General features: G+C 41.3%; 1 protein-coding gene across 1 annotated transcript in view; it reads left to right on the top strand.

Moving 5' to 3' along the window:
• Positions 1 to 2,413: 2,413 nt before the first annotated feature.
• esrrgb (estrogen-related receptor gamma b) overlaps positions 2,414 to 16,811 on the top strand; it is a gene marked incomplete at both ends in the record, with an annotated part of 35,835 nt that continues 21,437 nt past the window's right edge. Inside the window, 2 exons of the mRNA XM_080048169.1 lie at positions 2,414 to 2,463; positions 12,565 to 12,977. Coding sequence (XP_079904295.1) covers positions 2,414 to 2,463; positions 12,565 to 12,977 — 463 coding nt within the window. The remainder of the gene's footprint in view (positions 2,464 to 12,564; positions 12,978 to 16,811) is intronic.

Raw genomic sequence — 16,811 nt, 5'->3', positions numbered from 1 at the left:
TAGGATTTGTTTACCAGTTCCCACATTTTCACTTGTTCATACTGTATGAGCCATATTATATCAGTCGGAGGCAATGGAGACAAAAAAAAAGACATTACTGAGAATGAGACACAGCCAAAGAGAGCAAAACTAATATGAAAACATAAAAACTTCTGCCTGGCAATAATAGTTAACAATAAAGTGTGTTTTAATTGAATTCAATTCAATGTACTGTGTTTTAGACCCTGTAAATGCTTGTGATCTATTGAGGCGACACTCTCTTGTTTGTAAGGCTGAAAAATTAGTTTTGCTTAAATACAGACTTAATGATTGGATTACTGTTTTCTTGGTTTGGTGGTGGTAGCGTGACGGTGGGATTACAGACTGTGCGCTCAATAGATTTGCTGTCAGATGCCATGACGCCAGGTGTCCCCTCGCTGTGTAAGCTGGCCTCGCTGAGAAGGGAGGCAGGCAGGCAGATGAGCCTTGCACTTACAATATGGCCCACCTCAGAAAAACATCCACACTAACACAGGAGTGAAGCTGCGAAATTGTAAATAAATGTGAGACTGATGTAGACATGTTGATCTTTCTCCTGTTAAATGTTTAATTGACAACATCAACTGGTTTACCTTTATGAAAACATTTGTCATTTACATTACGTTTTCACACAATCTTCTACTAAAAAAACACAAGAGACAACTTTTCCAAATTTATTTTTCTATTGAATTAACTTCTCCCAGTATTTCAGCCTATAATGTGCAATTATACATGTCATCTGAACACAAGTCTGCCTTCTCTCCCGGCCTCATTAAAAACATAAACATATCCCTCCTTATTGATTATGTCTGGATGTCTTAATCTGATCAGTGGGAATATCCTGGTTTTTCCTCCGTAAGGAAAGTACATTAATGCCAAAATATTGATCAAAGAATTTAATTGAGAATGCAGAGCTCCTTTTATTAAAGCAATCGTCCTTTTGCTCCCGTGACTTTGATATGGACTGACATGAAAAGAAAATTTCAAATTTATAATTCCCTTTTTTTATTTAAAAGACAGTTGGGGAAACAGAGTCTGTCCCGAGGCTTCTGGCGACACGGCAACGCTGTGATCAATAAGAGTGTGTGATGGGTTTTGCATCGATCAGGAAAATGTGGGTTGATGAAGTGGGTTGGAGGGGGCGCGTGTGTGTGTGTGTGTTCGGAGGGGAGGGGGGGCTTTGGGTTTCCTCTGATGGCTGCCACATTACACAGACGCGGTAAAGATCCACTCAAACTTGTCTGTCGCCGTCATCGTTATTATCATTCTCCCTGTCGAGGCCATTATCACTCTCAGTTTTTCTTACATCCTGCCTCTTGCATTGTGAATGTTGAAATGCTGTGGGTGAAAAGCAGCTGCCCATTACTTTAAAGGAGGACAGGGCTGTGTGGAAACCAGATCAATGGTGGAGAGAGGATGAAAGAGTAAAGGGAACAGTTTAGCTCCATAAGCCATGGCACTGAGCCTTTTCAAAGCACGGTAAACAACAGACCTGTTTTTTTAAATTGCATTCAGTGAACGTGCTGATGCTCCTGTTACTATACTGTCCACTTGAGTTTACTTCAACAAACACCAACTACTGACCAGAAAGAATCTCCAGTCCTTATCCATATGTCTATCTGTCCATCTATTTATCTGTCTGCTTGTCTGTCTTTCTGGGCGGGGAGGGGGGGGGGGGGTTCTGCCTGTGCCTCTGTGTTTTGCACTGCTCCCATGTGAATGACTGGACACACACTGGGCCCTCCTATTGGCTCGTCCCATCTCCGTAATCTTTCATCCCCATTGGCTGTTCTCAGGACAGCCTTCCTTTAGGCAGCCAATGGCAGCCGCTCCATATGCGCCAGGCCACTCCCCTCTGCTCTTAAAGAGCCCCCGTGTCTTCAATGGAGACTCAATCCCCCCTCACTGACTTACTCAGCCTGAGTGCGCTCTCACCACTGCTGCTCTCCATCCATCTCTCTATCTCTATTTATTCTCTTTCTCTTCCCACCACTCCGCCAGACTCAATTATTTCTCTCCTTGTTTTCTCTCCTCATCTCTACCTCACTTTCTTCCTCCTCTGTCCTCTTTCTGTATCATCACTACTTTTCCTCTCTTTCTCTCTCTCTTTCTCTCCACACGTACTCCTGAGCCTGAGTGGGCAGCACCTGTGCAGACTGGAGTTTGTCCGGCCGAGGAAGAAGGGTTTTGGTGTGTGTGTGTGTGTGTGTGTGTGTGTTAAGTGTGTGTGTGTGTTTGAACAGGGGAGGGAGGGGAGACAACACCCAGGAACACCTGACCAACATTTCATCAAGATATGTGGAGACTTAGGAACTGATCTTTCCTCCTCCAGCTGTTTGTTTATCTGCTTCTTTTTTTTTTTAATTGCAACACCTGGAATGCTTAACGTGGACTGATGGATGTTTCCGAACTGTGCATCCCTGACCCTCTCTGCTACCACAGCCAGTAGGTGCATCTCTTTTTCCCCCACATCTTCCTTTTGTTATTCATCTGTACATATTGTTTTCCATTTTAGTTCACGGAATTTAATTTACTTTCTTCGATTGCTTCTTTATGCCAAAAAAGGAGAGGAACATCTCAAGGAAAAATCTTGAAATGTTTTTAAAATAATTAATATATTTAAAAAAAAAATCTCCTCTATGAAGTTAAACTATTTTCAAAAAACCAGGGTAGTTCCTCGCGTTATCCCAACTACTCCTCATGTATGGGACAGCAGAGCTCAGTTTAGAGTGAGCGAGGTTGCAGCAGTGTGTACTAGCCCGCGGGGAGTCCAGGTCGGACCGTTGCCCTACAGCTGTCCAGTTCTGCATCAGGATCCAGGGTTTAAGAGCCAGGGGAAGATTAATGCAGACGATATCCAGAAGACTGTCCTAGTAGCAGCAGCCAGGGTCCGGCCATATCCCAGGGAAAAGAAAACTGTGACTGTACTGTCGCCCAGTCTGTGAGTGTGTGAGAGTCTGTGTCTGTGTGTGTGTGTGTGTGTGTGTGTGTGTGTGTGTGTTCTTGAGACACACAGATATAAGAAAAATACAAGAGGGGAGGGGGGGCAGATAACTGAATGCATGTGTTTTGTTAAAGCTCTTTATCACTTTTTTGGGGGTTTGTGATTACACTTAATTTTTGGTTGGTTATGATTTAAATTATGCTGAAATAATATTGAAAGGGAGGGATTTCATTGGTCTCCAAAGTGGCAAACTATGTAAAGGAAATGGCAACTCACTCTATTTAAATAAGATTAAAATGCTGCCCACTTTGCAGATGCGCACACATTACTGTGAATTTGGTTCGTAAGTGCAGCTTGTTTTACAGGGCCTCAGGAAATGAGTCAGAAAATCTCAAAGCGCCAGCCGTTGCCATTTCATTAATACAATACACTCCTGGCATACTTAGAAAGTTGCTCTTGTTTTTTGGCTGTATTTGGCTAGACAGGGATCCTCTCAATCTTAAACTGGAGATGGGATTGGAAATGTCAAACTTTTTATGGGACTGTGGTTAGGACTCCACGAGTAAGTGTAAATTGCAGTCTGCATAAAAGCTGCAACTTCAGGTAGATTCAAACAGAGGCAGAACAAGCTGCTAAAAGTGAAAGAACAGCAACCTGTATTTGTCCAGCAAGAGAAATGATAAATCATTGTTGCATTCAAAAGTAACTACTCTTATAAGAAAGTATTAATAACAGCAAGTTCACACTCTGCAAGAATCTTATGCTACATTAAAAAATGTACATCTTGTTGAATTTACATTTATTGTATTATGTTTTACTTTAGTTTTGCACTCAAGTAAAAGAGTGAAAGATTGACCAGTGCAGTAAAATGTTCAGTTCATATATTGTAAGAAAAAAAATGACCACAAACAAATTACTCACACTAATTTGTCATCGAATAAATATTAATTGTACCAGGTGTGTAATGTTTGACCACAGGTCTTTAGAGAAATTGTCAGTGGTTTTGAAAATCTCCCATGAAAGTAACAGATATGGTTTTCATTTAGGTTTTAATTAAGCGTTTCCGTTTTGTGTATTGTCATTTTATAATATTGCAATTCCTGTGCACGTTGCAGTGTAGTTGACATAAAACCACAACCCTGAGCTCTTCTTTTTGCACTATCGTCAATTTTCAGAATCAGCAAAACTACACTTGGTACATATCTATTCAATGAAATGTGTGCTTGACTTATTTTATCTTAAGTGCACGTTGAAAACATTTTCTGCTGAATTTAAATTATAAATAAGAGGCAACATTATGTGACAGTACAGTTCAATGACAATAAATTTCAATCTAATGATGCTATTAACCTAAAGTGACCCTGGGCTCTCTCTGTCTGTGTGTGTGTGTGTGTGTGTGTGTGTGTGTGTGTGTGTGTGTGTGTGTGTGTGTGTGTGTGTACTTGCTCTCGCTGTCTTTGCGGGACTGTATGTTTTGGCGAGTTAGGGGCCGGTTCTCCATACGTATATACAGTATTTCAGGAATCGGGTCTGCCAGAATCGTTGGGTCACTTTTAACAGCACGCCACGTTTTATGGCGAACTGGCTTCCCCCCAACAAAGTCCACTGGTAACAGCTGACTTCTCTCTGGGTTTAATGGTGCAATATCTTATTCAGTCAAAGCATTGTAGTTGCTTATGTTTTGTGCATAATGAAATGGTGTTAGTGTCACATAAAGCTATGCTTAGTTAGGTTTGTCTTCAGGGCTATTAATAATCCCTTGAGGAGCTTTGGCCCAATGATCAACCTATTGGCCCGAGGTTAGAGGTCTCACGAATGTAGTGTCCAACTGTCAGGCCACGTCTCTGCTGAAGAGACAAATCTGTTCTTCTAGTAACATTACACAACTAATATTAGCTTATCCAGCACCTCACAGTATTGCTAGAAGTCATGCGTCTATATGAATAGGTTTATCCCTTTTTGATAAGATTGTTTTATGCCACTGTTTCCTTTGCACATTTTTTTTATATATATACATATTGTAAATATATTTAATATATTTGTTTATACAGATATATGCTAAGATGTTTCATTGTTGGAATTTAGGCTTTAATCTTTATGAAAATATTCCCCGGAACCATTTTGGTGTTTTTTTAACCACATTTTTCAGATATGAATTGGTGTGTACAACACACAAACTATTGTAATGCATTATCTAAATCTGCTTCCTCGTTAGCACTTTTTCAGTCGTTTGAAATTCCCAAGTTATGCGTTTCAACATTGTTTTTTTTTTTATGGTAGACACTCATTTTCAGAGACACTTTTTTCAAAGCTTTCTTCTACACAACAATTCATATCTGAAAGATTTTTATAAAAAAATATTATTTATATCTTTAATTGTATATCTTCCAATTCTTTAAATGTTTTACTAAGCTCAACCTTATGTCTCTGTGGTCAGCCGTGGTTTTAGTACAATTAACCATTACAATTTTGACAATTGCATCATTTACACTTTAAGTGTTAATGTTTTATGTTCAGTTTTATCCAATAAATCATGTCCATTTATATCTTTTTCCACCTGCTGTTCCCAAATGTGCCCTTCACAAGCAAATAAACAAGGAATGCATAAGCACATGCGGTCGAATTGTATGCACACACACACACACACACACACACACACACACACACAAACCGAATCATAGACACACACACACACACACACATGTGCGTGGATGAGACCAAAGAATCACACACTGACCTGGGGTCTAATTTTAGCGGTGCCATATCATGGAAACACCTGACTATGTCTGTTAAGAGAAATACATCTTATCGTGCTTTGCATCTGCATTTGTTACACTAGGGAATGGTATAGAGGGTTAATAGGGTGTGAAACATTCACATTATTCAGTGTCATTTATAGCTGTATATAAATATTAACATAAAAACACAGTGGTCCAACTGTTTGTTTTGTTACATTTTATAAAGAAGAGATTACAAAAAAGTTCAGCTGTTATTAAATCCATAAAATATCTTTGATTTCATTTAGGCTATTTATTAATTTTTATTTTATTGCAAATGAGTGACACATTTAAAATTAAATCAAGGGCTATATTTTTATAAATGTATGTAATCAAAATTACAGCAGAATTTGTGGGGACACGAAATGTGAGTTTTTTTTTACTCAACTGCAACGATATGAAACAAAAAGAATGTTATAAAGAAACTCAATTACCTGCCATACAGAAAGAACGCTAATATATAATGGTGGTGGTTATTTCAAAGTGGAAACAGATTTATGAAATGATGTTTAATGTTACTGATTCATTCAGATCCTACCTTCTATTTCTTGTATGTCAGAATGGTAAATAGAATTTTTTCGATCATTTGTCGAAATGTTTTGTTACTTGTGAAGCCGGCTGTGTGACAGGCTGCTTAATCACTCTAGTGAGTGGACAAAGTTGGCTGCTTCCAGCGCACCTCACTGCACTGCAGGGAAACAGCCATCACTGCACTTTGAGTAACACTATCACTATTGTTTTTTTATGCCAAAAGGGATGACAATTATCAAAACATCGCTCCCACAGTATGATCTGCCCCATCTCGTAGTTGGATAGTTGGCTTCCCAGTCGAGTAATACAGTGGTCCCAAATCAGCCAAACGAGTCTGCGAGCTTCAGTGACGGACGGAGGGAGCAGGTGGTGGGACAATGCTGTGTTGTGTTCCCCATTGTGGAGGGGTGGAAAAAATGCTGCATCCATCCAACTTTTCTCTTACCGCCAGCATCGAGTTTTCATGACATAGTTCAGGAAAAATGACCACGGATAACCAAAAACAATTGAAAGGCCTGCCGCTGTAGTGGCCTCATGATACTGTTTTTCCAAGTGTTCAGACCGCCCTGTTTATTAATGGCTGCTGCAGTGGAGGTAGAGTGGGGCTGGTGTGACGGCATGAAGGGAGAAGTAACTTCATTACATGTCACGACCCCTCCTTGATATAGATATATCCTTTAGGCAGCCTGTCAAGGACTCTGAATTCATCAGGATGTAGATGGACATGGCCTTTTTTTTTTTTTTTTTTTTTGCAGCCGCTGTTTAATCAAAACGTGAATGTGGCTCCCATGTTTCTCAGGGTTGAGTGCAGGCAGCAGAGGGGAACTTATTTTAGAATGAGTTTGTTTTATTGATCAAGAGAAATGAACACACACGCTGAAGGAGCAGCGCGTCTAATCAAGGCGTGTGTGTGTGTGTGTGTGTGGGTCTGCCGGCATCTTTAATTTAATGGGCCCTCGTCGTAGCTTCACAAGGTCTCACATTGTGAACTTAATTCCTCTCCTTCGCCACGTTAATTTGCATTGTGTCAATTGACCGGAGCTCTCCTACTGTATCAGCCTCACTTGAAATTCAGCCCATGCCCTAATACCATTAGGCAAATGCAAAGTTGTGTCATTTACACATTTGGAGAAAAAAAAGAGAGAGAGAGATAGAGAGAGAGAGAGAGAGAAAAGCCAATTTGCGCCGGACAAGACTCGCTTGTGATTATCAGTGGATGGTATGACTGTGGAGAGGCAGACATTTGAAGGTTATATGTTTCTGGGCAGTAATTGAAATGCAAAATAACATTAGGATCGATGGCCATCTCTGTGTTTATTTATGAAATCAATATCGTAACTGTCCCTCATGAGTCCCCCTCTGATTCCCAATGACGGCTTAAGTCTCTGCTCGTTTATTCTTTCTCCCCCGTAACCTCCTTCTTCTGTCTGCTTTTAAAGGCAGTTAGGGGTGTGTTTGACTTTGCAAGGAGAGCAATTTCCTGGAGGTGGTGGACGTGTATGTAGATGGGGGGTTGATACTCCAGGTAAGGAGACATCATCCATGTGGGAAATCTATGCAATCTCTCCTCGTGGCAGTGACATTGAAGAGGCCATATGCTGGATTGTGTGTGTGTGTGTGTGTGTGTGTGTGTGTGTGTGTGTGTGTGTGTGTGTGTGTGTGTGTGTGTGTGTGTGTGTGTGTGTGTGTGTGTGTGTGTGTGTGTGTGTGTGTGTGTGTGTGTGTGTGTGTGTGTGTGTGTGTGTGTGTGTGTGTGTGTGTGTGTGTGTGTGTGTGTGTGTGTGTGTGTGTGTGTGTGATCTGCCATGCAGTATAAAACGGAGATACTGACTTGGTCAGGTGGTATCCGTAAAGTAAAGATTTTTGTACGCAAGTAAACATTTAATTGTGAAATCAAATAAACAAGGGGTACTGATCAATACTTCACCTTCAGAAAACGTCAGCTTTGATTTATCGTTTAAGAAATTTCGACTGTTGGTTGGACAAAACAATACATGCAAAGACGTCACCTTGGTCTCCGTGAGCTCGTGATGGATCATTTCACCATTGTCTTACATTTTCTAAAGCAAACGATAAGTAGATCAATCAAGACAATAATCGACAAATTGTGAGATGATGAAAATAGTCTTCAATTCCAGCCCTAAACTTTAGGGACATTTGTCCCTCCGGCCCGTAAAACACATAGAATGCACTCAAACTTCAACATAAGATATATGAAGCCCCAAACAAATATATATATATCAATATATAAAACATATGCTTCAACCATCCTCAAAGAGGCAAGATATTGACAGGCCTAAAATAACATAAATTAAATAGAAAGAAGACTATGAATGATTTTTTTTTTTATATATATAATTTATATATAAAAAGTAATCACCTCAGTCCAAAATATTCAAGTAAATGAGTCTTGTAATGTTATTTTGCGGCTATTGATGGAGGTAAAATAATACACAGTTTAAGGGGCAAAGACAGAAAGTGCATCATCTCATCCAGTGATTAGCAGATCTTAAAGGATGAAAAGGTGCTTTATGGACAAAAGCATCCCGAAAAGTAAGACTTGATAGGTAGTTACTATGATCTTATATGTAATGTCTAAGTCTAACAGCTGAAAGGCTGGGATTTATGTGTGTTTGCGCGTAACTGAAGCTGACAGCCAAACGTATAATGAAGACATGGGTAGCATTGTGGAATTTAAAACACTTTGCTGTTTCTATTCCAAATGAATTACCTTTAAAAGCTGCTTGAAATGTATTATGAGTAATGTCTTCAACGTAAAATAAAAAATAAATAAAAAAGACGACTTACATTTAATTTTTTAAATGTATACATTTTTTGATGACCTTCATTTGTGCCAACACCATAGCGTGCGCTTGTTGTTTTTAGTACTTAACACTTGGGCGACACACGCTACCCCATTTTCCCGCTCGCATGACCATTCATTTTCCAGACACCCCGGCCGCGGACTAACGGTGTAATCTATGTGTCAGGCAGGAAGGGCCACTCAGTTTAAAGCTGATAGAGTTTGCCCCAAACAAGGACAGCCTATCATAGAAAGATTAATGAACTAATTTCATGCATGGCTCCTTGCCTCTGTCCTTCTGCGCGTCCATGTTCGGCTGTGTTCGGCACCATGATTTACGCTGTGTTCATTGCTACAAGCTTAACCCCAAGCTCAACAATAATATTTCCCCTCAGCTGGGAAAATACATAGTAAAATATGGATAACCAGATATTTGACCTTTCATTGTCGATAGAAGGATAGCATAAGGTCATTTAAAGCATTTTAGATTTGTCAGTTTTATTTTTTTCCGGTAAAAATGTATTGTGCAGAATTTCGAAGGCTAGCAAAAATATTTCATGGTTTAGGGAAGAGGTGGATGGATTCAGGATTTATGTAGGAAAGCAGGGGATATGTAACACTGCCAGCGTTAGGAGGCGTGCCAAAATATACACACACACACACACACACACACACACACACATTTTAGATCTTAAGCTCTGGTGGGACATTTTCACACCCATCACACTTTGGCTCCAAAACCTAAAAAAAAATTCAGAAAAAAAATCAAAAAAACAAACAGTGGTCCCTGATATGAACGTGTCCAGCATGTCAGGCAGGGTCTTGGTCATATGAACCATCATGGACAGCGTTCTAGTTTTTTTTCTTGTATAGTGTCATGTCCAGACCTAATCTTTCCTTCAACGTGGCGGACTGACTGAAATGTGTGTGTGTGTGTGTGCTGCTCCGAAGCAACATCCTTTTGGGGGGCCGTGTGGGACTCTCGAGAACAGCAGAGTACAGAAGGCAGGTGACCTTCACGTCTGTCTGATGTGTCTTGCTTGTCTGTTCGTTGTGTACCATTTTTCTGCGCGGCGGAGCAAACACTACCCCATTAAATATAAGGTGCAAGGCATTTGCGTGTGTGGGGGGTTTGAGGAGAGTCAGGCTGCCTAAGAAAACTCTTTACAAGAAGAGGGGGGGAACCAAATTATGAAACTATGAAGCTATTTCTGTCTGCGCGAATTGGTGGTTTGTGCCATTATTTCATTTCGACAGATTTGAAGGGACCCATTAGAAATTTCCATTAAACCTAACAAAAAACATCTCCCCTGCGTTACTGTGTGCTAAGTGTGGAATGAACTACTTTTTACATATGCCACAATGTACTATTCCATAGGGAATCCCCCCTATCTGCCTGCGATGATGTATTAACTGTTACCATGCCACGCTCTCTCCAATTCCCTCAGTTGGGAGAAAATATACCTTCCAATTGACTAAAGGTGCATGCTGATTGCCACGGAGATTTAACATGAGCCCTGTGAATCTATTATAAACCGCAATAGCCTCAGAATAAAGACTAAACATAATGTTGTATCGCTCCATCTCGCACTATGTTAACAGTCCCGACTGATTAAAAATGCATAAGGAGTGTCTGGGACCCGTAAAAGGAGGGTTTATTTTTTCATGCCTCGTCTTGAACAGGAAGGAAGCAGAGGATCAATAGATCTGATCTGGGCCCAGGGGTAGAGGCTATCTCCTCCTCCCTCCACCCCGCTACCCGTTAGCAGTTAAAAGGGAGGTTTCGTGTTGTCAGTGCTTGATGACTTCATGGCTTAATATAAACACTTATGCAAAGAGGCATCCAAGGGAAAATACATTCCCAACCACAACACCAAATATGAAAGCAGCGGCAAGCCCCCGGCAGCGAAAAGGACAGGAGGTCAAGAGGAATCTGGTCGGCATTAGCTTTCTGTTAGTTTCAGAGATTATTAACACGGCTTTTCACGGGTCTCAGCCAACATTTACAACTCGCAGCGCATCACAGGCTAAAGTTGTGTGAGATCGCCACCGACTCTGACAGACAGAGGCAGCAGTTCTAGCCCAGGCCTCATTTCATGCTTTGTTTGAGAGGATATCATGGAAGCTACTGCAAGTAAAGCATACCTCAATGCAGTATTTACAACCACATACTGCACTGAGGAGAAAGGATTCCCCCACAATTCATTGTTTCACATGCAAGTTCCTATAGCCGACATGGACTCAGGACAAACGTCAGCAAAGTACTGAATTTCTTACATAAAACTGGACAGCAAATAAAGAACTGTGTTCTCTTTAAGCCCTACAAAGGAAATCTACCATGAAAAGAAATCCATCCTTTTTTTTGATATAAGTCAAGGTGTTTTAGCCACACGCAGCAATGCAAATAACTCCTTAAGGAACCTTTTTGTTTTACCACATCTCAAAGTCAACTTAGTCAATTTTATTTATTTGATTTCAGCCCCGAATTCACAAATTTACCTTGAAAACCATTACAATCTGTACATCATAGGATACCTTTCTATCCCTAGACCATCGATTCGGATAAGGAAGAACTCCCAACGAGCTCTTTAATGGAGGGAAAAAGGAACAAAACCTCAGGAAGAGCAGAAGAGGAGGGGTCCCTGGTGGTGGTATAGACATGATATAGCTGTAGTGTGTGCATAAGCAACATTTTCCTTTCCCAAATTGTGTGATGAAATTTAGGATTAGGGAACTCAATCCCGGGTCAGTGCCACTTCCTCAGCCTCTCCAACCTTTTACTCCAGTCCACCGTAACCCGGCACCGTCCTTTGGCAAACTAACCGGGACTATTGATTGGGTCATGTATTACCCATGATCCTCCATATGCTGAGTGTAACACCTCTCTCTCTGTCCATTAACAGCCTTCTGAAGTTTCATTCATTCATTTACTTCTGGCAGCCGACCAATTGTGGGCATTGTTTGCAAGATGTATGGGGCATCTGTTGACACGGTCGTTAGTTACCATTTTGCTGGAGAGAAATAAGCCACTGTAGTATATCACTTGGCATTCCAACACATAAATGGTTGTGTCTGTAACACAATCTATCAAACTCTGATGGCCCCGGCTCGCTCCATCACAGCCGACGAAATCTCTCGCAGAATGATCAGGCGATGATGGAAGAAAGCAACATGCAGTACATTTGGGTGTCAGACTTTTAGTTGTCATCATTTCTTTGATAATGCAGCTTTCCGATGAATATTTACTTCCATCTCAGGCTCTTTGTGTATCTAGAAAATCAGTGCTTATTGAATGTGAGGTAAATAGGCCAAATGTCCATATCGCTGATTTTGTTTGTTTCTTCACTGCAATTGAAAGATGGCATTATCCACAACAAGTTTAGAAATATGGGAATGTTTGATGTTTTCACAATATATAGGCCTACTGTATATTAGGTGCTCAAACTGACCTGACCGCTGCCCTCTCCCTGTGTGTGTATGTTTTTAACCAGGTTGCTAACCAGAATGCCCTCTGAAGACCGACACCTGTCCTCCAGCTGTGGTTCATACGTCAAAACCGAGCCTTCCAGTCCTTCCTCCTCACTAGTAGACACCGGCAGTCACCACAGTCCCAGCTGCAACTCTGACGCCAGCGGCGGCTACATTCACGGCCGACACTCGCACGCCCTGGACTCCCCGCCAATGTTCAACCCGGGCATGCTGGGAGGAGGCGCAGCGGCCTGCCTACGGCGCTACGAGGAGTGCTCCGTGGGTGTGGTGGACGACTCGCCAATCAAATGCGAGTACATGCTCAACTCTATTCCCAAGAGAGTGTGCCTGGTGTGTGGCGACATTGCCTCAGGGTACCACTACGGCGTGGCCTCCTGTGAGGCGTGCAAAGCCTTTTTCAAAAGGACGATACAAGGTATATATTTTCCACTTCTTCTTACAACTACTATCACTGGCTCACTTAACTGGAGCTTATTCCCCAATGTCGGTACACTTTCTCTTAAAGGTGGAGTCAGTGATTCTGGAGAGAGCTTCTGGAGAATCACTTTTTGACAAAACTGTGAATGTCACCTCACGATCCATTACCTGTCCGTTCTGTGTGTCTATGTGCTGAAAAAAATATCCAGTGTGGCTACACAGCCTAGGCTCTGTAAACATGCGTGTTGCTGGCTACTGTGGGCTCCTTTGTTTGCATACCCTTTTATCCACATACCAGTTTACAGAGCCTAGGCTGTGGATTAACACTGGATTTTTTTTTCAGCTCACACACAGAGGAGATATTTTCAGACTTTGACAGAAAGTGTTAAAACAACACGTTCTCCAGAATTGCTGACTCCACCTTTTAATCCTGAGAATAATCATCTCACACATTTTTACCAGGTGTTTTTTTTATTCTCCAAAGATTGTCTTAAATTCAGGTGAACTGTAACTTTTGTCACCATACAAAAGTTTTTTTTTGTTGTTGTGATGATCCTAAATACTTTTTACTAGCTTTACCGTGACAGTTGTGATTGCCAGGAAAACATATTGACCCGGTGAGCAATCCATTGTCATGTGTTCCACATGTTCCTAAGTGCTGGTATCGGACCCTGTGCTCTTATGGGACTAATGCAAGGCAGTGATTATTACGAGACTCTACTGCAGGCATTAGGCCCAGACTGTAAATCTGCTCTGGGTTTTTTTTTTATGTTTTTGATGTGTTTGCATGTGAATCGTACATCTGGCATCGACCGTGCCATGTGTGGGAGCGGTTCCAGAATAATCACTTGGACAGAGATAATGTGACTCAAACTCGAAATGCAGAATTTATGATTTTTATCTGACGGGTTTGTGTTTGTAGACAGTGTTAGTGAGGCCTTGGGCATATTCACGCAGGTACGTTTCCAAAACCTTCTAAAATAACTAAAGCAATACAAAACAGTCGAAGATCTGAATTCACTGTCATTACTGCCAACAACAGGTATTATGATTAAGTCAACAATGCTCTCTGTGGTCACTTTTTGTCTTTCACTGTAGCAAAAAACACTTTACCGGTGTTTGAAATCTAAATCTAAAATATAAAACGGTGACCTAATTGGCCGTCACAGTGCTTTGTGTCTACCAATAGTCTTGATCAACTCAATAGTTCGTACTACTGCAGAAACAGTCAGTGGTTATACATCTCCAATGTTGTGTGACAGCTGTATTGACACATGAAGTGAGCAATCGCAAAGTAGAGAGCAGTGACAAATAAATGTGTGTCCTTATTAACATTGCTGCTCAGAGGACGTTTACAAAAGGTTGACAAGCGGATGGCACACAACAAAGACAACTTTTGATAAAAATGTAATATTAATACTCATAATGAATATTGTAATCCTCAGTCCCTTTTTTGTTATTTCAAGCTTTGGTTTGTTGAAGGGGTTTATTCAAAATGTAGTGGGGGAAAACTGACACGAGCCATTCAGAATCTCTTAAATAAAATAAAATAAAATGCAAAGTATTTTTTTCTACCTCATTTTGGTATTTTAGCCAAACTTCTTCGTATATGGCCAACACATCTAAATTAATCTGACACAGACTCCCCCCCCCCCCCCCTCTTCTTCGCTCTCTTCTTTGTGGAGGACAGGCCCCATAATGAACCTAATCTGTCCGCCATTCGTCCTGAGCCACAGGAGTTTCAGTCAATAACAATCAGTGTTGGGTGACTGTAATTAAGGAGCAGGCATTTCATTGGGAGAAAGTCGAGGAAGGAGGGAGGGTGGGAGGGAGGTGTGGATCGGTTCTTTGCCCCCGGGCCCCTCCAGCCCACACCCAAGGGGAGGGGGATGGGAGGGGGGGGGGGCTGGAGGGGCGTCCCAATTAGAAGCTCAGGCACGTGTGATCAGGGGAATATCAGAAGAGAGAGAGGGAGAGAGAGAGAGAGAGAGAGAGAGACGCTGAGAAGTCCTCCAAATAAAAGGCAGATGGACATGGGACAGGGGACGTGGTCACTCACTGAAAGGAGAGGCCGCTTTAATGGAATGGTAATCAGGGAAGGGGGGTCCCGGCCTTGGTAAAGGAGGAGGACAAGGAGAGGTCCAGCTTGAGTGGAGATGAGCACGTGGATAATAGCATAGCATAACAATATATCAAAATTTAGAGGGAAAATAAGAGAGGTTAAGGAAGGATATTAGAGTGGTTGAAATGTCCTTTGAGAAATAAAGGTGGACACAGGACCTGATTAACTAAGAGGGTATGCCGACAGTGAGCTTTTAGAGGTAGGCAATTTAAGACTATTGTGGTCCCTAATGCAACCCCCCCACGCCCCCCCCCCCCCCCCACCCTCACACACACATACACACACACATTCCAGTACTCCCACACAAAATCATGAACACACTCACGCACACAGGGGTTATTTTTGCTCCATTCGAGTACAAAATGTTTCTTTTGATATTCATAAAAAATTATAAACAGCTGTGACCTTTTCTAAATAGATGGAAATCCTCTGTATTTGTATTTATTAATATTGCGTTGTGTGTTTATTGATTAAAAGAAACATGATAAAGATGAGGTAACCAAGGTGACAAGAAATACCAAGAAAAGTCAGCATACATATTAAAAAACACACATTCTGTTCACTCTATTCTGTGTATAATAGCCACAGTAGTTTATTCTAGTGACTAGATTGTACATTTCGGGCACTCATGTATCATCATGTTTGCAACATCGCTGACAGGTTTACATCACTGTTGCACTGCAGTAGATGCATAGCAGAAAGTAGTGTACTTTTTTCATTCCACTTCATAGTGGGTAGATTTCTACCTATTTCCACACAGAATTCGGACACTTAACATTTGTGTACACTAGATAAAGTGCACTTTGTAGTTAAGAGGGAGTGATTTATTGATCTTTAAGAGAGCAATTCATTTTTCTTTGTAGATTATTTTCTGCTCTGACATTGTGCACAAAACAGTACTTGTCTGAGTTCCATTTTTGCGGTTTATATTTGCTGTTTGTAATATAGAACATATACATGTTCTTTACTGACAGGAAGTTTTAACATTCAACTGCATAAACAGTACACTATGACAGTTGATATACTGTACATGCTGTATACAATTAGTTTGTAGTATAACATTTGATAGATAGATAGATGAATAGATAGATAGATGAATAGATAGAGAGCATACTTTATTCACCTCTGAAAGGAAATGGAAATACACAGCATGTGTCTCTGCACATGAGCTGCACTCTGCCGTAGTTCCCTCTGCTAATGCTTCTCAGTTTAAAATACTTCACCCACCCTGAAGGTAGCAGCAGCAGCCTGTGCCAACATCCTGGCATGGTGCCTCACGGCCCCTCACTGTGCATGTGACCCTGCTGGCACCATCCATGCCAGGGATCCTGACAAATGTTGGCACCTTCTCCTTGACCAACAGGGGATTGTGTGTGTGTGTGTCTATGTGTGTGTGTGTGTGTGTGTGTGTGTGTGTGTGTGTGTGTGTGTGTGTGTGTGTGTGTGTGTGTGTGTGTGTGTGTGTGTGTGTGTGTGTGTGTGTGTGTGTGTGTGTGTGTGTGTGTGTGTGTGTGTGTGTGTGTGTGTTTGGGAGGGGGGGCAACTCTGGCAGATATGCAACAGACAACACCTGGCTTGCTGTTTTTAGGTACCATTAATACATCTCCGGACTTACGGTACATTGTTTAAACACTCAATCAAGGGATTGAGATACTAGGAAAGAGGATTTGTCATTGGATTCTTTGGGTCATGTCAACTTTTTGAATTGAT

Source organism: Ammodytes marinus (genome assembly GCF_949987685.1).
Source record: "Ammodytes marinus genome assembly, chromosome: 19".
NCBI lineage: Eukaryota > Metazoa > Chordata > Actinopteri > Uranoscopiformes > Ammodytidae > Ammodytes > Ammodytes marinus.
This window is presented reverse-complemented; position numbering and strand designations above follow the sequence as displayed.